The sequence below is a fragment of the Cryptotermes secundus genome, unplaced genomic scaffold (genome assembly GCF_002891405.2).
Source record: "Cryptotermes secundus unplaced genomic scaffold, Csec_1.0 scaffold2043, whole genome shotgun sequence".
NCBI classification, from domain to species: domain Eukaryota; kingdom Metazoa; phylum Arthropoda; class Insecta; order Blattodea; family Kalotermitidae; genus Cryptotermes; species Cryptotermes secundus.
The window spans coordinates 378,438-405,819 of NW_019724781.1; the positions used below are offsets into that span (position 1 = coordinate 378,438).

The 27,382-nt window shown below is 44.1% G+C and overlaps 1 protein-coding gene across 5 annotated transcripts in view; it reads right to left on the bottom strand.

Annotated features, from left to right (window-relative positions):
• Positions 1–27,382, bottom strand: part of LOC111863106 (rab11 family-interacting protein 4A) — a 144,802-nt gene that overhangs the window by 53,818 nt on the left and 63,602 nt on the right. For 3 of the 5 annotated variants that reach the window (XM_023849135.2, XM_023849133.2, XM_023849138.2), the window contains 5 exons: positions 20,744–20,836; positions 19,908–20,003; positions 19,654–19,704; positions 7,662–7,697; positions 1,316–1,433 (listed from right to left, as the gene is read on the bottom strand). In XM_023849135.2, coding sequence (XP_023704903.1) covers positions 1,316–1,433; positions 7,662–7,697; positions 19,654–19,704; positions 19,908–20,003; positions 20,744–20,836 — 394 coding nt within the window. The remainder of the gene's footprint in view (positions 1–1,315; positions 1,434–7,661; positions 7,698–19,653; positions 19,705–19,907; positions 20,004–20,743; positions 20,837–27,382) is intronic. The other 2 variants (XM_023849134.2, XM_023849136.2) reach the window with 2 other exon arrangements.

Consider the following 27,382-nt stretch of genomic DNA (forward strand, 5'->3'; position numbering starts at 1 on the left):
TGAGATTGGCAGAACATGCAGCATTAATTGGGGAAACAAATGCATAAGGCGTTTCTGTCAGGGAACGTTATAGGAAGAGAGTGACTGGAAAATGTAGGCATAAATTGAAGTATAACTGACTCTTCTTGAGCCGTGTCCAGTCTCATGTTACGACCGATGGTCAGTCGGCCAGTCTGTCTTGGGATAAAGCACCCATCTGGGGCTTACGACCAGATTTCTATCAGTGTCAGACAGTTGAATGTTTGTTGATGTGGGGCACCCTCGCTGACGAGAAGACGGGTCTATCGTTTACAATTGTTGTTGGCCCTCGCCAGAGTAGTCATTCTCGGGTCCGTGTCCCGCGTGACTCGAGACTTCTCTTTTTCTTGCCTCCTAAGATTCGCAGGGCTACGGTGGGAGGTACTCGACTCCGCCTCCACACGGGATTGACTCTTCTTGCTTCAACTGTCCTCCTTATAACCCCTTTGCAGGAACCGAGTAGAAAACAGTTGCATGCGTATCCGTTGCCGTGGGAACGTGTTTACGGCCCTATACGCTATAATATACTTTGCATTTATTTCTATACCAGCCCTTAAAAGAGACTGGACTGAAATTAAAATTTGACTTCCCATACAGAACAAAGGATAAACCTGTCCGTTATTAGAAAAATTTTAAATTTAAATCAAATCGACGAGGGTATATTAACAGATTTTAAACACAACTGACAAAATCAGCAAGGGGATTCTGGTATATCGGGACCGATTGAAACGCAGCAATGACAACTGAGACAGCTGGTGTTTTTAGATTTTAAATTACATGCAGTGTGACAGCTACGTAAGTGAAATACACCTGATGATGGCCCGTTACGGCCGAAACGTGTAGTGCAGAAGAATATAATAGCAAGAAGTAGCAAATGTAGACACAGAGCAGGTGTCCTTGTAATTTAAATTTTTAAAAAATTTAAATTTAAATCAAATCGACGAGTGTATATTAACAGAGATTTTAAACGTAACTGACAAAATCAGCAAGGGAATTCTTGTATATCGGGACCGACTGAAACGCAGCAATGACAATTGAGAGAGCTGGTGTTCTTAATTTTAAATTACATGCAGTGTGAGAGCTACGTAAGTGAAATACACCTGATGATGGCCCGTTACAGTCGAAACATGTAGTGTAAAAGAAGAAAGACTAAGAACTACAATAAATTGTTGTATTCACGACGGTATTTATATTATACATATAGAAGTGTAGAGTGCAACAGGATTCTTCAATATAATATATTGTCCGGCATGTTTCCCGCCCACATGCACTGTGTACTGAACTGCTCTCAACTAACCTTATGGTTCAGGTCGATGACGTCTTCTTCCAGCGACACGTCCGAGTATATATCATCTGCAGTGTCACACGTGGAACTGCGCCCGGACGAATTGAAGCTGGAGCTGCGGTACAGCTGGCTGGAACATAGAACTCAGGCTCAGAGTCAGCACAACCTCTCTTATCCATACAAGCAAAAACTAACTCAGTGGCCTGCAGTCCGCAAGCGAACTATACCGACCGAGCGACCGCCGCTTGCCGGCGAAGTTAGTGCCAACTTTAGCGGATAGACGGTGTCACGTGGTCAGCGCAACGGATCCCCACGGCCGTTAATCTCGGTCTTCTAGACTGAAGCCGCTATTTCATCGAAATAGATCCTCAATTATCCTCACGAGCTTGAGTGGACCCCGTTCCAGACCCAGTACTTCTCAGAAAATCTGGCAGCGTCGGGAATCGAACCCGGAACCTCTGGATCTGTAGCCAGGAACTCTGACCACTACACCACAGATCCGTAAATGCACGAATAATGGGACAAGAGGTCCCAAGTCACTGCCAAACATTGAAGAATTTCCATTATCCGTGTTCACAGCAAACAGTAGAAGCACAGACACATAAGGACACTATAAATTACAAACATCCTAGCTTACTAAGCCCTCCACGAGGACTATCACCTTATCGTGCAGAGGTTTACAAGCCTCAGTGGCCCGGAGTTAGCTTCTGGTATAGCAAAAGGGTAGAGACCTGACGGAGAGTAGACCCTGGTCCTCCAGGTAGGGAGTTGGGCGTGGGGCTAATGATACCACCCAGGAAAAATTTACTGTTAAGAAACCATGACGGAGGCCAAGAGCCACACACGGTTTCAGCGCCAGTACGAACTAAGCAGGAAATTTAAATGATATGGATAATCTGGAGGCCTTCATTAACGTCCCCATATAAATGAATATACTGTGAGGTACAGTGTTTACACCGTACGGAGTGACGTATGACCTAACTGTGTGCAATCACAACAGCCTCTGTTAAGGAACTCGAAACATGGAGAAACGTTGCTGTACTGAATACAACAGACTCCATTATGTGTGCTAATGAGCATAAGGCACTGATAATCGAAAGATGGATAATAAACTGACATAAACAGATAAAATAACCTCACAATACTACGAAGTACTTATGACATCCAAGTAAGTTGTATCGAAAACTTATGGGCAGTTGAAGAAAGCAGTCTTCTGGGATTTGGCACCGTGTATATGTGGTGTGAAGACTGCTTTCTTCATAGTCACCGCCGTGAAAGCCTCAAATCTTACTTATGGGCAGTTAATCGGAAAAAAATACTGAAGTTCTGCAGCACGGCAGCTGCTTAGCACTGACGTCACGAGTAAAAAGGGGTAAAGCCATCCCTCTAACAGGCCGTGAAGGCCCATAGGGTTGTGAGACGTCGAGGGTCCCACATTAGCTAGACCAGTGTTTCCCAACCTGTGGTCCGCGGACATATGGGGGTCCGCGAGTAATTCAAAAGGGGTCCGCGGGATAGTTTATTTTCATTAAACTTTATCTTATCATGTTCCTCACACCTGGGATATTTGCAATGTATATCTCTGGCTCTTGAGGCCCATGGTTGAAGTAAAATTTAACGGGACTGTTGGTACCGTTACTTCTTCCCTTTGTAAAGCAGAGGTGAATAACCAACGATTTGTGTAGCTTTTTCCAAGGACATTTTCTTTTGGTCGGCCCATTGCATCTCAGACCCGTGTTTCAGAGTGGACTGCTGTCCTAGTACCTGCTGTCCGACCATTCTCCCCTTCTCCCCCACCAAATCCATCCCGCTTTGGTTGGGAATAAACCTGGGACCATTGACCACGTTTCTTATTCATTTCAGTGGCAGAGCGAACAACCTGTGTTTCTTTAGTTTTTGTGCAGTGAATTTTTATAATATTATACAAGTGTGTTTTTCTCGGTGTAATACTCAGTTTTTCTGCTTTTGTTCAAATAATTGAGTTCACAACGAAACTTCTGATTTTCAGTTTGTTCACGATCTTATTTAGATATGGATCGGTGGTTAAAGTGTGGATCATTGAAACGTAAGACAGACGATAATCCGAGTGGATCTAGTGTTGTCGAAAATAGTACCAGGGCAGATAAAGTTCCTTCCCTCAAAAAATCACGCAAATATTGTCCATCTTATTTGCAAATGGGATTTTCCGTTCTGAATAAAGACGGCGAAGACAGACCACAGTGTGTTCTTTGTTGCGAAGTGTTATCGAATGAATCTATGAAGCCGTCGAAGTTGAGACGCCACCTTGAAACGAAACATGGCGAATCAGTTAATAAGCCAATAGAATATTTTCAAAATAAGAAACTGCAACTTTGTGGTTCACAGAATTTAGTTAAGGACATTGTATGTGGAACGAAAAATGAAAAGGCTGTTCTTGCCTCTTACGAAGTCGCCCTTCTGATCGCTAGAAATGGACAACGCCATACAATCGGGGAAGATTTAATTTTGCCTGCTACAAAAACGATAACAAAGAACTTGTTTAGTGAAAAACATGCCAACGAGGTGTCTCTAATATCGTTATCTGACAATACTGTGAAAAGAAGAATCGACGAGATGGCTCAAAATGTGAAAGATATTTTGCTAGAACGGTTACGTCATAGTGAATATTTTGCGTTGCAGTTGGATGAAAGCCACGATATTTCAAATAATGCTAATTTGGTAGCTTTGGTGCGATATGAACACGAAAATAAAGTTTGTGAAGATTTTTTGTTCTGTGAATCGTTACCTCTTAATACAACTGCTGAAGCCCTTTTCAAAGTTGTCAATGACTTCATAACTACAAATACACTTCAATGGGAAAAATGTGTAGGTATCAGCACAGATGGTGCTCAGGCAATGTCGGGAATACATAATGGTTTGGTCGCACGTATCCAGAAAGTCGCACCTCTTGTTAAATGGACACATTGTTGCATACACCGCGAAGTATTAGCTGCACGCCGTATGCCCTCCAAAATGAAAATCGTTCTAGACGAGGCAGTAAAAATTGTCAATTTTATTAAAGCCCGTCCTCTTAACAGCCGATTATTTTCTGCGCTTTGTAATGAAATGGGAAGTGATCACGAACACTTATTATTGCACTCAGAAATCCGATGGCTGTCCCGGGGTAAGGTTTTGACGCGGTTGCTTGAGCTTCGAGACGAAGTAAGGTTGTTCCTCATAAACTCTAAATTTCAGTTAACACACTATTTAAATGATTTCGCATGGCTCTCCTCTCTTGCTTACTTGGCGGACATTTTTAACATCTTGAATACTCTTAACTCGAGCCTTCAAGGTACATCTGTCACCGTGTTTTCTGTGCAAGACAAGATAGAGGCAACAATCAAGAAGTTAAATTTGTGGTGCAGCCGTATCGAGAAAGGAAAATACGATTCCTTTCACATGCTGAGTGATTTCATTGATTCCAGTGAACAACCCCTTTCTAGTGATGTTGCTGAAAGTATGATTGAACATATGAGGTCATTGGCGTCTCAACTACGTCTGTATTTTCCGTTTGGTCTTGAAAATAACGACTGGATGAAAAATCCCTTTGTAGACTCTGAATTTGAACTTCCTTCTGTCGAGGAAGAGCAACTTATCGAGCTGTCCTGTGATTCGACGTTCAAATTGCTGTTTCCTTCGTTACCGTTACTGGAGTTTTGGTTCCAAGCTAGGTCTGTTTACCCTGAAATTTCCAAAAGGGCTGTAAGACATCTGTTGCCATTTCCCACTACATATCTGTGCGAGACAACATTTTCTCATCTTGTACACATGAAAAACAGATATAGGAACAGACTTAACGTGGAGCCAGATCTACGTCTGAAATTATCCAGTTTTGATCCTGACATTCGAAAGTTGACGTCTGAAAAACAGCACCAGCCATCACATTAGGTGAGTGTTAAATTCATAATATTATGCCTAATTGATATGTTCGTAATCTTCCGAATATCTCCATTTATAACAGTATTTTATTGTCATAAATGACACATTTAGTGTTGTAAAATTTTAAGTTACTGCTTCATTTTTATGATATGTACTCGTAAAATTTAAAAATTTCCATTTTGGGTTTTATGGGGGCCGCGGTGAATTAACATTCGGTACAGGGGGTCCGCGGCATCAAAAAGGTTGGGAAACACTGATCTAGACAATCTGCTCAAAGATGGCGGTTAGGCTGGTGATCAGTTTTATGCACAGAAAATTTCTTTGTGAAAGGTGCGTCTGGCATTCAAGATTACAGGAGCACACGTTTAACTGCAACAAAATTCAATGTTTTCCTACACTCTGAATCCAAAGCTTACATTTTCTATATGTAATAATACAAATGCCGTCGTGAACGCAACAATTTATTTGGTTGTAGTTCTTTGTCTTTTCTTCCTCTACACTACATGTTTCGGCTGTAATTGGCCATCATCAGGTGTATTTTTTCACTACGTAGCTGTCACGCTGCACACAGTCCAAAATCTAAAACATCAGCCTGTCAGTTTTGTTTTAAAATCTCGCCATCACACGCTCGTCAATTCGATTTTACAATTATAGTTTAAAATTTAAAATTTCTAAAATTTAAAGTTTTAAATACCAGAGACACCTTCTCTGTGTCCACACGTGCCGCAGCGGATATTTCTTGCTTTCAGCACCGTTCACGTATTGTTCTGTGCAGGCCCCCTATGTGTGCGTCGCTGCTCATCTTTAATACTTCAATAACAATCTTGGGCTGTGTGCAGTGTGACAGCTACATAGTGAAAAAATACACCTGATGATGGCCGGTTACGACCGAAACATGTAGCGTAGAGGAAGAAAAGACAAAGATCTACAACCAAATAAATTGTTGCATTCGCTTCATTTGTATTCTTAGATACAGAAGTGTATAGTGCAACATGATGCTTATATATAAAACAGTAAACTTACATTTTCTGTTAAAAAATTATTACTTGCGTAGTGAACTAGTTCCATTATTATTATTATTATTATTATTATTATTATTATTATTATTATTATTATGCTGTAGCGTAGTTGGCTGAGGCACTACCCTACAATCCGGAATGTCGCGGGTTCGATTCCCGAACTAGGTCAATGGATTTTTTCCATTTTTCAACCGACCTAATCCTTCCAGGCGCGCTATCGTTTTAGAATCAAGTCAGCTTCTTATAGAAACGAGTACCAGTAATCTTCCTGAGGGTAAATGACGGCCGGCGCGCAAAGCTGACCTCACCGCCATATGTGAGCCGAGTGTCTAGAGAAAACGTGGGAGCCTTGACGTCTCACAAACCTACGGGCCTCCATAGCTTGTTGCCATTGCATTATACATATTTAAATTGTTCAATGCTGAAGAGAAAGAAAATGGAGTGGTAGTGAGATTCCCAGGGAGTGCCCTCTCGTCGTTCTGATATACGCAATGCTTATGATCGGAATTAATTTTATATAAATTTGGAAGGGCTGCTTAACAGTGCAATTTGATCTAACATTGGCAGGGCAATATGTGAAGCGTGCAGTGCAACGTGGAATTTGGGTACAAACTCAGCATTTGCTCTAGGACAGAGGAAAAACATGGAAAACCTTAAATACTGCACTTATACTAAATAATACATAGCAACTCACCTCGTACCTCACAGGAAACACATTACGTCTCCGCTACAAAGCCCAACCGGTTAATGCTCTTTAGGGACACAGTCTCTGTTTATTGTGAAAATCATACGAACACAAATACACTCTGCGAGCAATTTTCAGAATTTTGGTATGTTAAAGCAGGTGGTACATATAGTAACCGCTGGGTTTTAAAGCGAATGGTGCACTCTCATATACCGACAATTAATACTATCGAAACACGTACATATCGTCGTGACAAGTCGGCAACTTCTTCATCACTGCGGTATTGCAGGCTCTTCCCTACATAACTACCAGGCGTTAACAGTTACGCAAAATGCGGCAGCTCCAGTTTCAAGTTACATAAGCACCCTTATACACTGAACACAAGCGTAGGTCACACTGGCCGCGCGGTCTAAGGCATGAACCGTCTTCGCCCGCTCGAACATTGGAATCGTGGGTTCGAATCCCATTCAAGGCATGGATGTCTGTATTGTGTGCATTTATTCTGTGTTTGTGTTGTTCTGTGTGTAGATAGCGGCCCTGGGACGGGCTGATCCCCCGTCCATGGATTCCTACCGACTGTGTATGGCCAGGGACCCACAGAGCTGTAGAGCCAATGAACGAACGAATCGCACCAGTGTGCCTCCATATACATACACACAGCCCCGTCGGCAGTATTTCAACCATCTGCATGGGTACTGACAAGCGTTCTGCCTAGCACAGAAGAACCCTACGTTCTAGAGCTTCACTTGCTGCTTACCTTGCTAAGGCATTGGATCCGAGCCTCTTTCCGGGGCTGAAACACAAAACACAAACGGATTACTTTATATAATACAAAAACTGCACTGAACAGTAATTACTAATCTGTCTTGTTTTATCGATCACACTGATTCCATTGGCAGCGCCATAGCTCAAGCGGTTAGTCGCTGGCTTTCCATCGCGGCGGCCCGGGTTCGATCCCGGGTCTGGTCAAGTGGGATTTGTGTTGGACAAAGTGGCGCTGGGGCAGGTTTTCTCCGAGTACCTCGGTTTCCCCTGCCAATTTTCATTCCACCAATTGCTCCACAATCATCCTCGCCTATCATCTGGGGCTGGTACAATAGGCCAGAAGTGGCCGCAGTACAAAGGACTTAGTCCCAACTCACTAGCAATAAAAAAAAACGGATTCCATTGAGCAGAACCCCCACCCCCCTGATAATTCTATAATCGCACGGTTACTCGGGAAATTACGAATGTTCTTTTTGCAACCTGAGGGTTCATTATTGTGTTCATAAGAAACCACCACCGATCCCTGTCCACAGTCAAATGAACCCAGTTCCCCGTTTCTTTGAAACCCATTTTCAACTTTGCGTGTTACATCCTGTTCTGTGTCATTCGAAACAGTATATTTGTGACCATCATCACAATTCAAGGAGTAATAACAAAGCTTATGTTGAACATAACATGTTTCGACGCCTATTGGGTCATCATCAGGTTATCAGTTTACTTAGCTTTTTAATTTTAGTTCAAATGTGATCCATATTTTCTTCATATTTGACTATAAGGTTATGTGTTTACTGATTAGTAATAACCTCCGGTTTCTTTTCTCTTTGGCTTTAAGCCGCATTGGTACAAAATTAATTAATTTTAAGTGATATGAAAAATTAATTTACAATCATTTAAAAATTAATTAAAATTAAAGTTAAAAGAATTTTTAGCACTACAGCCTAGTGTGTATGGGTTCGCATTAAATTGCCAAATTACGTAAATATGAATAAATAGTTGGAGCTGGCTGTGAATGCCCATTTGACCATTCTAAAGCTATACTGGTAACTCCTCTCCTGGTTCAGCTTCGATATTGTGTGGTAGTTTGGGGGCCAAGTCGTGATGTTATGGGTCTCTTGCACTGCACGTTCGTACGTGCTACTTCTTTATTCAGGTTAAGCCGTGTGCCGTCACGTTGTTCTGTAACAATAATTCGATTCTTTATGATACGTAGTGAAGCTCGCGTCATGTTTCGTAGTCGGTCATTGAGACCCGTTTTAATATTATCCCACTATCTACGCCTATGTCTTCCATGCTGTATTTCTCCTTCCGGTTCTCCTACCAGAACGAAGTTAGGGCAACACGCCAGACTATTCATTAGCCTAATTTTCCTATCCTGCAAGGAACAAGGCTATGAACGTGGCACGAACCTTATTGGGGTATATCGTTACGTTTTCGAAACGTAAATCTGGGCCGCCAGGGGTGAGGCAAGGTTGCAAATCAGTACCGAACGGGTGAACGCTGAGTTCCTTGCAAATCACACAAAACCAGTTGGCCCGATTCTTCTTATTCTTCTTCACCACTTAACGGTACAGCCAATCAAGCCTGCTCCGCCTTCCCATATTCATTCCATCTTCTTCAAGGTCTTCCCAGGTCTCGGCATCCTTTTGGTTTACACTGCTGAATATATTTTAGTGCTATTTCGTCAGTAATTCTACCGACATGGTTTACGCAATTTTGTCTGCGCTCCTTCATTTTATTCTGCACTGATTTCATTTTCAGATTTCTCCTACTAGCGTCACTCTCAACACAGTCTGAGCCAATACAACTATTGTTGCTTATCTCATATCTACTGGCCGTACTGTACCTGTGTCTCCTGCTTTAACTTCCCAAGATTCACTGCGGTTTCCTTTCGGCAACACCAGAAACCCTTTAGAGCCCAGTAAAACGTAGTTGTCCCTGTGCTTAACTAATTAAGCACTACACCATGAAAGCGTATGGGGGAGTGGATGTATAGATCCACAGTCGGTATAGCGACTGGTTACGAGCTGTACGACCGAGAGGTCGTAGTTCGAGTCTCGGTGGGGTCAAAAATTTTCACTTCTTTATGTCGTCCAGACCGGCTCTGGGGCCCACTTAGCAGGTCAAGAAAACGTGGGCCCATACAACCACTCCCCCTATCACTTCATGGCGCAGTGCTTATTTAGCTAAGCACAGGGACAACTTTACCTTTCCTACACTTATATACCCATTACTGAATACCTATTTTTTTCTGAGACACAACGCCGCACAATTCGCTGAAAGTCAGTCGACTTATCGGAGAAGAAAGTCGCCTTCATTTTCAGAGTTGAAGAGTAAGTCAACCAAGAAACCAGCACGAAGCAGGCAGAAAGCATAGCTTTGTTTCACAGTGTTATACTCCCGAAGGCAGAACCCTCAGAAACCACCACTGTGATTTCAACTTCAATTCTTACCTATTTACGTCCTTGATAACCTAATCAAATAAATGATCAGATATGTAACGACCAAGTTAACTGTCTGAGTAACCAATGATTTGATTGACTAACCCAGTATCTACGTCTCGTAACACAAACAGAAGGTGATAATAACATAAGCCTGCCAATGGACTTCATCGTAAGCCAGGTCTTCAAAACGTACACAAAAGAAACCGTTAAAATTAACGTCTTACTCAAAATGAGTTCTTCTCTCTCTACATTGGGGGGGGGGNTTCCTGGAGTAAAGGGCGGCCGGTGCGCAAGGCTGACAACCTCACCGCCATCTGTGAGCCGACTGTCTAGAGCAAATGTGGGAGCCTCGACGTCTCACAAACCTATGGGCCTCCACGGCCTGTTACCGTATTATACAATCAAGACGTTGCGTGTGATTACGTGTGCGTACCCGTTGGTTGCAGGTCGTATCAATTCTGCCGATAGATATATCTGCCAACAACAGCTCCCATCTCATCGGCTGTCACTTTCATGATTCGTTGGTTGGTTATTTGACGACGGTGCCAACATCAAGACTATATTACCACAGTCAATAAGTTCGTGGAATGGGACGGGAATTTACTGCCAATATGTTTCAGCAATGTAAGATTTGAGGCTTTCACGGGGGTGACTATGAAGAAAGCAGTCTTCTGGGATTTGGCACCGTGTATATGTGGTGTTAACCGACGTTTCGGAGGAACGTATCGCCTCCATATTCAGGGTAGAAGAAAAAATACAAGAAATCTGCAAGCGAAGAGACCGTGAGAACCGCAAAAAGCAGACTAGTGCAGACTGGTTTTCGACAGCTATATCAACGTCGGCAGACTTGCATAGCGGCCAAAGGCAACTGCTTAAGTGTATGTGACTACCTTGTAATATGATGCGATAAAACCACATTCCTCGAACTTAATGACTCTACCACGTATAATTTGATGATTAATGACTGGAGGGCAGTTGGTAGAATAAGAATTGGCAGGGAAAATAGAAGTACTAGGGAGAAACCGGTCCCCAGTGCCATTTTTTCCTTCACAAATCCCACTTTACCTGACTTGAGATCCAATACGGGACGCCGAGGTGGGAAAATTGCCACTAAATGCCTAAGCTACGGCATGGCACTTTTTTCACGAAAAATGTTCATTCAGAAGAACTTCTTTAAACCTGCATTTTGTATTATTTCAATGCTGATTGTTATTTTGAAGAGTGAGTATACTGGTCCGCCTCTGTGGTCTAGTGGTCAGAGCTCTTGGCTACAGATCCAGCGGTCCCGGGTTCGATTCCCGGCGCTACCAAATTTTCTGAGAATTAGTGGGTCTGGAACGCGGTCCACTCAGCCTCGTGAGGATAACTGAGGAGCTATTTCAAGGAAATAGCGGCTCCGGTCTAGAAAACCGAGATTAACGGCTGTGGGGATCCGTTGCGCTGACCACGTGACACCCTCTCTCCGCTAAAGTTGGCACTAACTTCGCAGACAGGTGGTGGTCGCTCGGTCGGTATAGTTCGCTTACGGACTACAGGACACGGAGATTGTTTTTGCTTTTGTGAGTATATGGAATGGAGCCTCTAGTTTCGTAATGACTTTACACTGTCAAAGAATAGTAACTATGATCAGATGGGTATAAATCAGACAACGCAATGTAATGTTGTATTCGTCTCTGAACTTACTGTATACACCACTACACTGACACATGTACGCTGTTCCCTTGGTACCAATTCATACTCAAGTTTTACTGTTCTGTACCTGAACACAATAGTCTCAAACAATTGTCTATTCTGTTATTAATGGCTTACGGAAGGTACAAAATAGGTGTTAAGCAACCAACGCTACTGCGCTGTAGGTTGGGTCATCTATACGCTTGGAGAGTAATGCAGTTCTGCGCTTGGAATATTGGTGCTGTAGTCATTAAAACATTGACACGGTGCTTTCGCAGTCGGGAAACATGATTCATGGGCCGTGTCGCTGATGCTATGGTGCTTATGAATTAGTCGAATATTCACAGGACATGACAAACAGCTTATCGTGATATCTGCAGCCACTACATGTATCGACCATTAATTACCGAAGCTTTTGGCATATAGGCAATGACTACTGTCATAATTACGAACTATAAGGCATTTAATTAAGCACAAAGTGAATACGCGTTTGTTAGTTTATTGATTTAACGAAGCGCGTTAGTTGAAAATTGTATGCGTCATAAAACGGAAGGCTTAACATTGCAGTCTTTTCGAATGTAAAGCAGTGTAGTCTGGTAGATACGTACAAATGTTTCGGAGGAACATGATGCTTCCATCTTCACGGCAGCACAAGATGGAGGCAGCACGTTCATCATAAACGCTACTACGTAACAATCCACACGGCGTCACATCCCAGAGGATCGAAAGCATAACATTCATGCTTTTTAAACAAAATATTACGTAATCTGTCTAGAAGGACTGAGGAAAACTATGAAGATCTCAGTAAGAATATCGATATTCGTGTGGGAGTTCCACCGAATGCTAACCTCTACGCCACGACGTTTAATTAACACGATCTGCTCCATATGGCGGGCGTACGAAACCATTTCCTTTTTAGTATTATCCCGATATCTAACAGAAACATAGTGCACAATGTAATTATAATTACATGCAATGCTAATAATTATTAGAACCTGCCCCTGCACAGAATTACGATTAAAAATCCGTACACTTCATCGACACTAACAAATATCCTATTTATTAAAGATATTAAAGATTAAAGATAAGCAGCGACACACACAGAGATAGCCTACACAGAACAATACCTGAACAGCGATAAAACAAGAAGTGGCCGCTGCAGCACTATAGACATAGGGCGTGTACCCCGAGAAATTTTAATTTTTAAAAATTTGGAAAAAGAAAAAGGACAGAAAATATTTTAGACATTTTAATTTGAATTGAAGTTTTAAAAAAGTGCAATTTTAGAAATCAAATTGACGCGTGTAGGTTAACAAAGATTTTATACATACATACAACAGGAAAGACTGGTGATTTTAAGTTTTAAACTACGGGCAGTGTAGCAGCTACGTAAGAATACACACCTGATGATGGCCATTTAGAGCCGAAACATGTAGTGTGGAGGAAGGGAAGAAGAAAGAACTACAAAAAAAATTGTTGCACTTAAGACGGAGTTTGTCTCATATATATTGTGTGAGTGTAACAGGATGCTTAAATATAATATCCTAAAATCCACTTTAATATTATCCTCTTATTCTCCGCGATGTTAAGGCCACTGTTTCACAAAAATTTTCTCATTAAACCTGTGTCAGTCTCTTGCGCAATGACCCCAAATAAATTGGCGGCAGCAAAAACCGAAGGTAAAACACCGCACGTCACTGCAAACGATCCTGTCACTTCCATTAACCTTCGATCCCCGCACCTGCTCCAGGTACCAATCTTCGTGTCTCTTCACCGTCGTTAGAGGGCCCACCTAATTCCATTGATCTGTAATTCTGAAAATGTCATCAATGAACATTTTGGGGCCTTCTGAATACATTCAGACACCTTCACATCAGGAGTCATTCATTTGCAAACGAAGTTTCGGCCACGTCGTCGAGACAAGGAGCCACACTTAAGTTAGAATGGAGCCAGGCAGTAAGGATATGCATCGGGCATGGAGGTAAGGAACCATGCATCCTGTAGACACTGCTGATTCGTCAGTCACACTCGTCCCATTTTTGCCGAAGCATTCATCAGATGTTTCTGGTAGAGAAGAGAAACTTTCAATTCCCTGGATCTGATACCCGAAATTCGGGCTCCTACCCCGTCAATTCACTGACTGGAATATTACAACTCATACCAATTAGCCCGAGGGATTTGGAAACGTGTGTACGCTTCCAAGAATCTACAAAAAAAAGACTATGAGGTAAAGTTGTCCCTGTGCTTAACTAATTATGCATTACGCCATAAAGGCGTATGGGGGAGTGGATGTATAGATCCGCATTTTCTTGATCTCGGCACTAGCTGTAGGTGAGTAGTCAGCTTCATGCCCCGGCTGCTTTACTTCTAGGGAAAGAACCCCCAGAACCCACTAGATAGGATGTTAGGTGGGCCCCAAAGTCGATCTGACGACATGGAGAAGAGAGAATTCTTGACCCAACCGAAATTAGACTATGGTGTCACAAAAAACAAAGAACAAACTCAGTGGCCTGTAGTCCGCAAGCGAACTATACCGACCGAGCGACCGCGGCTTGTCGGCGAAGTTAGTGCAAACGTTTGCGGACAGAGGGTGTCGTGTGGTCAGCGCAACGGATCCCCACGGCCGTTAATCTAGATTTTCTAGACCGGAACCGCTATTTCCTTGCACTAGCTCCTCAGTTATCCTCACGAGGCTGAGTGGACCCCGTTCCAGACCCACTACTCAGAAAATCTGGTAGCGCCAGGAATCGAACCCGGACCTGTGTATCTGTAGCCAGGAACTCTGAGCACTAAACCCCAGAGGCGGACCCAAAACAAATTATTAACTCCTCTGAATTGTAATAGGGTTCTGGTTCCATGATGCACATAGACTAGCCTCACACAGACCCTGTAGACTTCCTTTGTCTTTGTATTTTCCCTGGGAACAGACTTCATAGCGACATCATTCGAAGGGGTAACACGAAAGAATTAGTTTAGCCCCAGTTCGCCACACATGGTGCGCTCCTGGAAGCAGGGGGTTGCCCCTAGCAACACCGAGCTCCTCTCCATGGAAACAAAATAAATTCATTTTATATTGGGTTCGTTCCAAACGCCAAGAAACGCCTTTAAAATCACTCTGCTTGAACGTTTAAACAACTCGAAAACAAATTCAAGATTTTCATGGAAAGTTTTACTAAAATGTGTCCATATTTTCCAATTTGCGTTACGATTCGGCCCAACGTGATATAAGCGGTGTCCACCTCTTTAGTCTGAGTCCCGGATCGCCAGAAAAGAACTCAGTGTACAGGTCGGACCTCTGAAACCCGGCCCGACATAGAAAGTACAAGAGGCTTAAACTTGGTGGCTGTCAGGCATACTACCGTTCAAGTGACTAGACTGCCGTGGTAGCGAATACTGCTAGAAATAGGGCATAATCTGCTGTACTGAGCCTGGACTGACAGAGGCTTTGTTTCACAACTTTAGGGCATAACTGCAGGAGGTGATTTCCTAGGTATTTGTGACTAAAAAAGTTCATATAAACATGTGTCCAATTTTTGATGGTTACGGAGTTATGACCGTTTTAAACTCAGAATAGAAGGTAACGATTACTGACAATAAACAGAACAAAATAAAAAATCAGCAAAATACATGATACATTTAAAGTATGAATGTAAAGTTAACTTCGTGAAATTACCTTTAATTTTAATTTATTGGTGCTTAAAGCTGAGTTTCGAAAATGCCACCGCCGGCCGCAACACAGGCTGCCGCTCGGTTGTGAACCGCGCCTTAGGTACATCTCGTCGAGATAACGAGAACGCTCTTCCTGTAGCTGGCTAAAAATAGCGACCCGCCAGCTGACAGACGCGGTTCACACGAGGGCGTGTACGGGAATGAAAAAACGGTCGTAACTGCGTAACCGTCCAAAATCGGACACATGTTTATATGAACTTTTTGATCACAAAAACCTAGGAAATCACCTCCTACAGTTATTCCCTAAAGTCGTGAAACACCCTGTATATTGTACATAGAAATAGGAATTAAGATTAAATTTGTAAATATATGTAAATACTGACAATGGACTTACTAATGCGGACTATGACTGACAAATGACAGACCCGACCTCTCGTCAGAGAGGACGCCCCAAAGGGACAGGACAGTAACTTTCATATAAGCAGAAACATCTGGTCATGCGCCCTAGCCGGGGCTCGACACCAAGACAGACTGACCGACCGTCAGTCGCAATGTGACTTTGACTTTGACTTTGAGCGGTTAACTGTCAAGAATTGAAAGAGTTCAGCTGAAGAAGAGTTAATTTGAGTCCATTGTTGTTAAGAAATGGGTCGAGTTATGGAGGTGGCAGTCTAAGTTACAGCGGGACTGTTATAAATCCGTTGCCAGGATACGACTAGTGAAGACTGAGAACCCTAGTTGAGTGTGTAACGGTGAAATGGAAAGTGTGCAGAATAGCGATAGCGCTGTTGCCTGTAGTCCCGAACCGTGTGCCTGTATAAGGCGACAATAAATCCAATCACTCAATCCAGAACAAACCCTAGATACGTAACAGTATTAAGGTACCAAAACACCGCAATGACGTGTTAGTGTCGTAACGCAACTTTAAGGTACCGGTACAAGGTACAGGGTTTGTGAGTACAAGCATTGTAACCAACACCACGGCTGCAGCCTGCTCTACTTGAATCCGAAGCCATCGGGCAAACTAAACTCGTGTCAGTTCATGAATGGTACCAAACCACGGGTGGTGCACTCACTTTTTAATGCCGCATATATTATTTGTCCTATGCCCCTTCCATATATCGGGACCATTATTTTCCACTCTCTACATATTCTTCTACCCTGAAGATGGAGGCGACATATCCCTCCGAAATATCGAAGTAATATCAACGGATTACTCGGCGTTATATCTTAGAAAAACAGAAGTATTTAGGTTATCCTTAGCTTTTCGATGTTTTCCTCAGTCCTTCATAGCAGATGCTGGGATAGTACTGCTCTCATCCATATCCTTGCCAGGTAATCACAATGGCGCTCCTATTCACAGATTAGATACCGCCATTATAAGAACATGCGCAATTGGGGTATCTGTTTTCTATATCTACTGATTTAGGATTGATTTAACGAGGAAGGAAGTGGCTGCATCCTAATTTGAGATAATATCCAAAAATTTCCCTGGAGGAAATGAGGAATACAATGAAAGCATGAGTCCATACAGCTGGTGCGTCTGAGATTCGAACCGGACACCTACAGAATACAAACAAGAAGCCAACTGATTCAGGAGGGGAAGAAAAGTCGAGGAATGTCGCATCGAAAACATCGAAAGTTGCCTGTGTCAGGGAAATGTAGCCGCTATAAGTAAGAGCGGAATTATCGAGACAGGCGGCGCACCGTCCCGCGTGGGAAAACTTGGGCCATACGTCACGGCGAAGTGAACACTGAACGTGAAACACGTTAAGATTATTCAGTTCCACGTCCCCCGGGGCCTTATCTTTACATGAGACAAGCGGCGGACTGTTGGCAGAAAAACTAGACCCAAAAATCTTCCCCGTGGCCCTGTAATGTTTACAGTGTTGGTCCAGTTACTGCAGACAAACCGTATTCTTGGCAGGGTTAATCTTGCTACCGGTATAGCGACTATACTATGAGCTGGACGACCGAGGGGTTGGGTTCAATTCCCGGTAGGAGCAAAAGATCTCTCCGTAATGTCCAGTCGGGCGACGGACTACGGACTGGATTCGATTCCCGGCACGGGAAGATGTTTCTCTTCTCTACAGCGTCCAGACCTGTTCCTGGGCCCAGCCAGTCTCCTGTAGGATGGGTACCGGGGGTAAAGCGACAGGGGCGAGCGGCTGACCGCTCACCTCTAGTGAGCTCTAGCGCCCATTCAGTCCATTAGTAAAACGAACGCGATTCGCGAGAGACTTTATAACAGCCTATCTCAAGCTACTGTACTGGTATGTGTTCAGGGAACACCAGAGTATGGACAGCAGGTGTATTCCTGAGAGACTGGAACCGGGTACCCCTGCAGGAATTACCGCTCGACCTAACCTGCTCGGTTGGTTATAGAGTAACAGGTAAAGAAGGGATGAGTACTGGACCGTTCAAACAGTAAAAACTGAGCGACATGTTCAGCGTAGTAGAACATGTAACACAGAAGTTGGGCCGAGAAGCGAAAAACCAAAGTTCCCATTAGCATGACCACTTTCTTGCCATCGGTACAAATAAAACTCAAAATACTGTAACGGCTTAGGGGCGTGATTATTGGCGGTGAATGGAATGGCGGATGGATTTACTGAACACTTATATACACCAATCGGAACTACAAGTAATTACAGCGGCACCACAGCACCTGCTAAGCATTTCCCAGCCTTCTGTATCTTCATGAGCCGTTTACTAGCAAAGGCTTCTAACAGTAAAGATTCTTTAGCTTTCCGCGCCGACGTCGTTAATCTCCGGCGAATATATCACAATTACACTGCAAAGCCAATTGTCTTCAAGATAACACCCCGGCGCGGACCACGCTGAAAACACGTCCCCTCTATTGTAGTAAAGGTGTTTACCGTGCAGTTGCATAGTAGCAACGGTCGCGGTGCAGACTACATAGATAAAACCGTTCTTCTATTGTCGCGTGCATGTTCCGGGCGTTACCTAGCAACGGCCGTTGTTTACAGAGTCAATGCTTAGCAACGGGACTATAAGTCACAATACTTAGAATATGTTAAAAGGTTAGAAATTAACTTGCACTCGTAGGAACTTCATTCCAAAGTTCTCAAGAATTCTGATGTGAAAGTGTCTGATCAAGTCAACCAAGGACCCACACAAGAACTAGTTCCCAGCACATCGGGCACATCAGCGTCCAGATTGCTTTTTTGTTCTTCCTTCTTTTTTCTAATCAAGCCGGGATAGCTCAGTCGGTATAGCAACTGGCTACGAGCTCGACGACCGAGGGGTCGGAGTTCCGAGTCCCGGTAGTGTCAAGAATTTTCTCTTCTCCACGTCGTCCAGACCGGCTTTGGGGTCCACCCAGCCTCCTCTCCAATGGGTACTGCGGGCTCTTTCCGCGGAGGGTAAAACGGCCGGGGCGTAAAGCTGACCACTCAACTCCAACTAGTGTCGAGGTCGGGAAAATGTGATTCTATACAGCCACTCCCCCACACGTCTTCATAGCGTAGTGTTTCAAATTTCTTGCCTAGCTGGATGACAATCAGCGTCTCAAGAAGGACTTTTCTCCATGGAATTAGCCACGGCATGAGGCCTACTTCTCTCCCTTGTTCGTGCCGTACGAAGAGAGTCAGTAAATAGGTCACAAACTGATATAAAACGTAAAACATTTGATATATGAAACCTGTAAATAACATATTTTTCTCGACATATGCTCCACCAATATTGATGCAATTTTCCCATCGCTTTACCAGTGCGTTGAAACCCGCGGCGTATAGAAGTTTTCTGACTGTTGTCTCAGCCACCTCTTCGTCATAAGGGAAACGTTTGCTACCCAGTTGTGAACCGTTTTACACGACACACACTTCAAACCGTAAACAGGAAATATTTCTTTACGAACATCCATTGCACTGAATCCTTTTACCCATAAAAAACCGCACTAAAGAATACTGCTCTTCGGCAGTACATCCCTCAAGTACGGTCGCCATTTCCACTACTGAAACCAGCCCCCGAACATGCGCATGCTACGTACACTGTCATGAAGCTGGACTGTGCTGCTACTTAGTGATACACACAGAAAACCTAATACGTCCATTACGGCTGTTTAACTTCCATCTGTGGCCTGTTTACTGACTCTCCCTCGTAAGACGAGGGTGCAAGCACTTCCGAACCCTGTGTCCCCAAAGGCCACGGCATCACATGCAGAATAAAGATTCTACTCACTGTCTAAAGGATCCCCAACGCCGGTGCGACGACACCTCCTGGTGCTGCGGGCTGAAACAGAAACAATACGTCAAAAATGTGCATTTTATAATTGAGTTATTGGAAAAGAGATCTTGTATTCCTGCACCGAACTACTGTTGTAATTCTATGGCATTTATATTGAACGGTGTGAAGTTTATACAAGTATCTCGAGTAAGAAATATAAAATATGCCAGCGAGTTGGAAGGGACAACGCTGGAACTGCACTGCATTACCTGGGCGGTGTCCTCCTCAGGCTGGTTCGAAGCCACGTGTTACGTGTCAGGCCGAGGTTTGACGTCGGACTGCGACATCCAGTGCCAGGTCGGTCCCTGTAAGGGTCAACATGCTGTGTAGCAGGGATTATTGGGCTGAGGTACTTACTGTTGGACGATTACACAAAAGCATAAGAGAGAGACTGAGACAAAAAGAGGAACAGATGAAGAAAGCGTTAACAAAAGAACAGTGAGAGGAACAGAAATAGTTTATTGAGACAGCCGGCATAGCGACTGGCTATGGGATGGGCGACCGAGGAGTCGCAATTCGAGTTCCGGTAGGATCAAGAATTTTCTCTTCTCCGCAGCTTCTTATACAATGGGTACCGGGATCTCTTTGCCTGGGGGATTAAGCGGCCGGGCCGCGAAGCTGGCCACTCAGCTTCAAACAGTGCCTTAACGAACACCCTAACACCATGGAGGCGTACGGGGGAGTGGATGTACAGATCCACAATTTCTTGACCTCGGCACTAGCTGAAGGTGAGTGGTCAGTTTCACGCCCCGGCTGCATGACCCCCAGTATCCATTGGATAGGAGACTGGGTGGGCCCCAGAGCCTGTCTGGACGACGTGGAGAAGAGAAAATTCATGACCCTACCAACACTCTAAATCCGACCTCTCGTTCGTTCAGCCCGTAGCCAGTCGCTATACCGACTGAGCTATCCCGGCTCCTCTCCTCCCTCATAGGTTGAACAGAAGTTCACCTAAAATCCGAGGCTTGGGGGAAACGTCTAGGGGATATAGAAAATCACTAGAATTGCTGATTGGAATGGGATACTTTCTCGTTAGATGACTTACCCTGTGTTGACTGACGTGTTCTCCAGCTCCAACTCCACTCCCTCGCCGTAACACTCGTAATTCTCGCCGTCAGACATGCTGGAGCACTGACTGCTTCATGCACCGCCATGCAAAACAGCAAACATAAGAACGCTACAACACCGAACAGCTGATATTTGGCACATTCAACATTCCCAGTAGAGCAGTCACCAGAACTCTAGGTGAGGCATTTATTTTCAGTGAACGAAGAAAGTATTTTGTGGTGACAGATTCTTGACGAACATATCGTCACGTGTTGGTGACTACACTCGAGGTTTGGATTTATTAACAGCTTACAGCTCGTAAGTTACTGCCCTGAGGAAGGTGTCTGTAAAACCGTCCCCGTACACAATGACATAAAGGCGTATAAAGACGTGGAGGCAAGTATCCCATTATACATTTCGATACCAGACAGCTGTAAGAGGTCAACTTGACACTCCGGTTATTCTACCTTCGAGGAAAGAACGTGATGTAGTTTCTGGATAGGGTCCAAAGCCGATATGGCAAGGAAACTAAATTTCCTCCTGCCGGGATTCGAACACCGGCCATTCATCCCATAGTAAAGCATTCGGACTAGTTGAAATGAAATGCAGTATTTAATTGGTGTCGAATTAACTGTTCCAGTTCAGTTGCAAATCAAATTGAACATGTCTTCATCCAGTTATGAAGGCCCACGGTTTGTTCACAGTATAGCAAATGAAGCAGCGACTCTACAGTGGTCCTGGAGGCTCACGCAGCAATGTGGAACATGGAAATGTTCAATAAGCGTACAGTGACACAGCACACACAGCTGTATGTTCAGTAACAATACTGGGATGAACGCATAACTTCAACCCGTAGTCATGACAACCGTGCACACTGTTGCAGGAAAAACAAAGGCTGTTTGTTATTTGACAGAATAAGCAACATACGTGCTTCAACCCAGCGAATTAAACATGTACAGAATTAGAATACAAGTAATTAGGTCTGACATAGATAGTTACAGGCCGATCACAGTGGCCGCACGGTCCAAGGCATGAACTGTCACCGCTCGCTCAAACGCTGGGATCTTGGGTTCGAATCCCACTCAAGGCATGGATGTCTGTGTGCGTTTATTCTGTGTTTGTGTTGTGCTGTGTACAGGTAGCGGCCTTGCGACGGGCTGATCTCCCGTCCAAGGAGTCCTACCGTCTGTGTAAAAAAGATTACGAAACTGAAGAAGAGGCCAGGGCCTAACAAAGGGCTGTACAGCCAGTGATGAATGAATCAACGAATAAATAGTTACAAACTGTCACGTGTTAGTGACTAGACACGGGGTTTGGATTCGTAACTGGATTTATCGAACATTTTTATAATTCGTAATCACAAATAATTACAATGACGGATCTACAATGTGGATGTGAATATCCACTCCTCCATACGCCTTCACGGCGTAGTGCTTAATTAGTTAAGCACATGGACAGCTTTACCTTTTTACATTTTACAATGACGCTCTTACTAACCTACACAAACTACGTACAAATCACTACAGCACACACCACGTCTTCTCAGATTGCTATGTCCTCACTAGTCGTTGCCTAGTAACTCAAAGTTACGTTACGGCCGACAGTCAGTAGGCCAGCCTGTCTTGATGTCAAGCATTCATCTGGGGTCCAAGACCAGATTTTTATTACTGACAGACAGTTGCGGGTTTGTTGACGAAGGGCGTCCTCTCAGAAGAGAAGATGGATCTGTCGTTTACAACTGCTGCTGCTGGTCCTCGCCAGCGCAGTCATTCTCTGGTCCGAGTCCCGAGGGACTAATGACCATATTTTACTGCCTCAGATTCGAGACTCCCCAACCTGGTGGGCCAGATCCCTGTATTTATACACCCCCAGGAATAGGGCGGCACAGTTACACCCCCAGCCACTGGGTGCCCTTTCCGTCGCCTTCTACGACTCACAGAGCAACGTTGGAGGTATTCGAACCCGCCTCCATGCGGTGGCGTTGCCTGGTAAAGTCAAAGTCACACTGAGACTGACGGTCGGTCAGTCACTCAGTCAGTCAGTCGGTCAGTCTTGGTGTCGAGCCCAATATGGGCTTTATGACCAGATATTTATTACTGTTTGACAGTTTCGATCTTGTTTTTGTGGGGCGCCCTCTCTGACAAGAGGACGGGTCTGTCTTTTGTCAAAGTCATTGTCTGCAGTAGTAAGTAATTTCTCATAATATAAAGGATATTTACATTTTACATGTTAATAGATGTATACAAAATATATACAGGGCCTCTGTCAATCCAGGCTCAGTACAGCAGATTATACCCTATTTCTAGTAGCTTCCGCTACAATGGCAGTCTAGTCACGTTGCCTGGTACCGGCTAATATCCTCGTTATACAGTATATCCTCAGCACGAACCGCACAGAAAATACCACTTCGAAAAATTCCTCTATTTTTGCATGTTTATGTGTTCCCGCGGCACTGTGTTTATGGCACCGTTGCTTAGCAATGGCCTCAACAATTCGTTATAATTTTTTCCGGTTTTCAGCCGTCATGTAACTGCCTTACACAGGGATTCCGGTGGCCTTACTGATCTCATCGAATACAGGGATCTAGCGCAGTGTTCCGCAACCCATGAGCCGTCACAAGGTGAAAGGTGTGACGCGAACTTTTACCTATTGTAAGAAATTAATTGTCGAATTTTATTCGTTTTATTTTATCTCAGTTACCGTATTGCTTGTATTTTATTCTCAGCCACTGCACTGATTAAACAAGACGATGCTTGTTTATTCTTTATTACATGATGTGATTTTGTATGCACAGTAACGTTCTATTCTAAGAAATTAAACGAAAATTATTTACTCACAGTTGTTGTTATATCATAGTTTTCATTACTGATTTATTTCTATTTTTTTCGCATCTACGCAGCTTCTTTGATATGCTTGCCGCATGTTCTGTGTACGTGCTTTTCCCTAAAACTGCAGGGATTAGCATGGGTTTTCCTGAAGCGGCCTCCGTAGTCTAGGTGTAACGTTCCCACCTCATGACTCACGGTACGCGGGTTCAAACCCGGCGGAGGTCGTGGAATTTTTAAGGGCGGAAAAAATCAGGGAACTTTAAGCCGTGGGTGCCGTGTCGTAGATTTACGGCACGTAAAAGATCCTCATGTCTCTAGGAGACCTCTGAGCAAAATTAGGCAATACATTTCCCGCCCAAGTAGTTTCCAATGCCTCTGGTAGATGGGGGAAATATCAGGTAGCGAGGGCCGACCTCGTTGGCAGTAGAGAGCAGAAATTAAAGGGGGACGCACAATGGACCAGTAACTAGTCTAGTCTAGTTAGTTAGTTAGTTATTGGAGAGGGTGGGTTTCCCCATGCACTTAGACCTGTATTGGTCCATTGTGCTTCCCTGTATGATTTCTACCAGTCTCTATATCCTACCGGTACTGGTGCTTACCATCAGTCCCGCCCAGCCAGCGAGACCGGGTCTACTAGCTGAGAGGTGTCTATAATGCTTCCCCCATCTACCGGAGGTATTAAAGACTGCTGTTTGGCGGGAAACGTCCGTAATTTGGTTCAGTGACCTCCTTTGGAGATATGAGGTTCTTTTACGTGCCGTCAAGCTACGACACGGGTCCCACGGCTTAAAGTCCCTCCCGGAGGACTTGTTCCCTGAATTTTTCCGCCCTTAAAAATTCGACGACCTCCGCCGGGAATTTTGGTTGCTAGTTAGAGAATTACAAATGGGTCGTTTGAGATGTTCCCGACTGTATGGCCACTTGCTGACGGCAATAAAGTGGTGATGGACACAATTAAAGAACGTTTAGAAATGCTGCAGGAGAAATTCAATAAGTATTTTGGAGAGAGTGTACAAGATTTCGACTGGGTTCATGATCCATTTGTTGTGAATTCAGAACATCTTCCGATTAATATACAAGAGGAACTCGCAGATTTAAAAGCAAACAGAACATTGAAACTAAAACTTCTCGAAGTGCCTTTGGATACGTTTTGGTTGGCAATAATGAGTGGATACCCGGCTATCTCCGAGATGGCAGTTAATGTGTTCTTGCCATTTTCAACTACATATTTGAGTAAACTGGGCTTCTCGACGTTAACTGAAATTAAGACATCAAAGAGGGAGCGGCTCAAATCCATCGATGAAGAAATGAGACTTGCGTTGTCAGCGATTCCACCACGGATCAGTGCAGCTACGCAGGCGCAAGTATTACATTGAAGGTATGAGTAGAATTACTCTACGGTGAATCAAAGTTCATTAATTGTTAATAAATGCACGAGTCGATTTCTGTTTAATGATAATAAAACAATAATATAATAATATTATAGTAATAAGTTGATCGCCTTACGTATTTTTATTAATTGTCTGATATCAAGCGCTTTTGAGGGGAATAACATTTTGGTGTGCCGTGTTGAGTCATGGATACCTCATGGTGTGCCGCGAGTAGAAAAAGGTTGCCGCACACTGGTCTAGGAGTTCGAATCCCTCGCGGAAAACGGATTTTAGACCGTGATTTTGTGTCGTATAACTTCTGGTTTGCAGGTACGGGCTTTGCAGCGGACTCTCCCCATAAACGGAACCCTGAGGCCTGTTTTATTATGGGTTTATAAAGTTGTAACAGTAGAGGGGGGCCAAACACGGCCGTGCGAAGGGCGAGGAGTAGCAAGACCACAAATGACAAAGGCGAAAAACAGGATAGCAAGGATATGGACGACAAAATTAAGACGATGAAGGGAGTAACGTATGACGAAAATAAAAGCGAAGGATGATAAAGAGCAAAACAAGAACGATACGTTGCCGAGTAACTTCTCTCCCATATTCCGGAGGTTATTACTTCGAATCTCGAACAGGACACCGGATATTCCGAGTTTTTTTTAGTTTTCCTCAGTTTCAAGACCGCCCCTGTGGTCTAATGGTTCCTACCAACGGATCCTAAGGTCCTGGGTTCGATTTTCGGCCCCACCAGATTTTCTGAGACGTAGTGGGTCTGGAACGGAGTCCACTCAGCCTCGTGATGATAATTGAAGAGCTATTTCATTGAAATAGCGGCTCCGGTCTAGAAACCCGAGATTAACGGTCGTGGGGATTCGTTGCGCTGACCACGCGACACCCTCTATCCGCTAAAGTTGGCACTAACTTGGCCGATAAGCGGCGGTCGCTCGGTCGGTATAGTTCGCTTGCGGACTAAAGCTAATTAGATAGAGACCGGTTCCTTCCACATCATTTTCAATTCATCATTCGCAAACTGCCGTAACATTCGACACTGTGTAGTCTGAGATACTGAGCCCATCGTTAAGGAAGCAGTAAACAAGCAAGAAGCCGATGACGCAGACAAATTCTTCTTTACAGCAGTGTAACAAGTTGTGTGTCTGTTGGGATGTGAGCTGTCAGCTTTATGCGAACAGCAATCCTCCGCCATTGGAAGCAGGAACACAAACTAATGTGCAGTGTACACGGACTCTTTCCGTGGAACCCAAGGTCAGCAAAGTGCTAACTCGTGATGCAGTACGTGTTCTGATACGAACATGCAGTTCTATAGCGCCGGGAGCCGATCACAGTGGCCGCTCGGTCTAAGGCATGAACTGTCTTCACTCGCTCGAACGCTGGGATCTTGGGTTCGAACACCACTCAAACCATGCGATGTCTATGTGTGTTTCCTCTCTGTCTGTGTAGGTAGCGGCATAGCGAAGGGCTGATCACTCGTCCAAGGAGTCCTACCGGCTGTGTAAAAAAAGATATTGAAACTGAAGAAGAGGCCAGGGACAAACAAAGGGCTGTAGGGCCACTGATGAACAGACGAATGAATATTGCTGGGTAGTGACTGCTTTCGTAAGTAAATAACTGAGTAACGGCACAATTTTTCTTGGCAATGAGAACTGATTTTCAGCTATATATTAGTTAAATGGCTTTCGTCCTTCTTAAGTATAAGGACGAGGACACACCAAGGAAACTGGCAACCGCAACGCAACAGCAATTTCCGAGAATTGTTATCTCGCAAATTGCGATTGCGTTGCGGTTGCCAGTTTCCTTGGTGTGGTCTCGCCCTAAGAGCAACTGTATCGCCAGGAATTGCACAACCTCTCAACAAGGGCGATATTCGCCTGCCTACCTACTTAAATGTAAATGATGCTGAGTTAGAAGCCGCCGTATGCAAATGACGTGTCGGTTATTGACGAGAGGTGTGTGTGTGCGCGCACACGCAGCGGGATGTGATCTCAAGGGCACTCATGTTTATCTACAGATACACATGTCGCCTCATGGCGCAGGACGCCTTCAGGCGGACTTTACATCCCATATCAGAATTCTGAGAACGGGCCGGATTATCTAACAGGTAAGGTCCATTTCATTTCGCTCTGACGCATGGGGCCCAAATGCCGCTGGTTGGTGCACTTCATCATAATGGAATTCCTCGTTTTACTGCGCTTTTTTTTACACATTAAAGGTTTGTGGCAACCCTGCGTCCAGCAAGTCTATCGGCGCCATTTTTCCAACAGCATGTGCTCACTTCGTGTCTCTGTGTTACATTTCGGTAATTCCCCCAATATTTCAAACCTTTTCATCGTTATTATAGCTGTTATGGTTCAGTATACTGTTCAGTATAACACACGCAGTCGCAGGAGCACGACACAACAAAAGCACAACACACAAGAT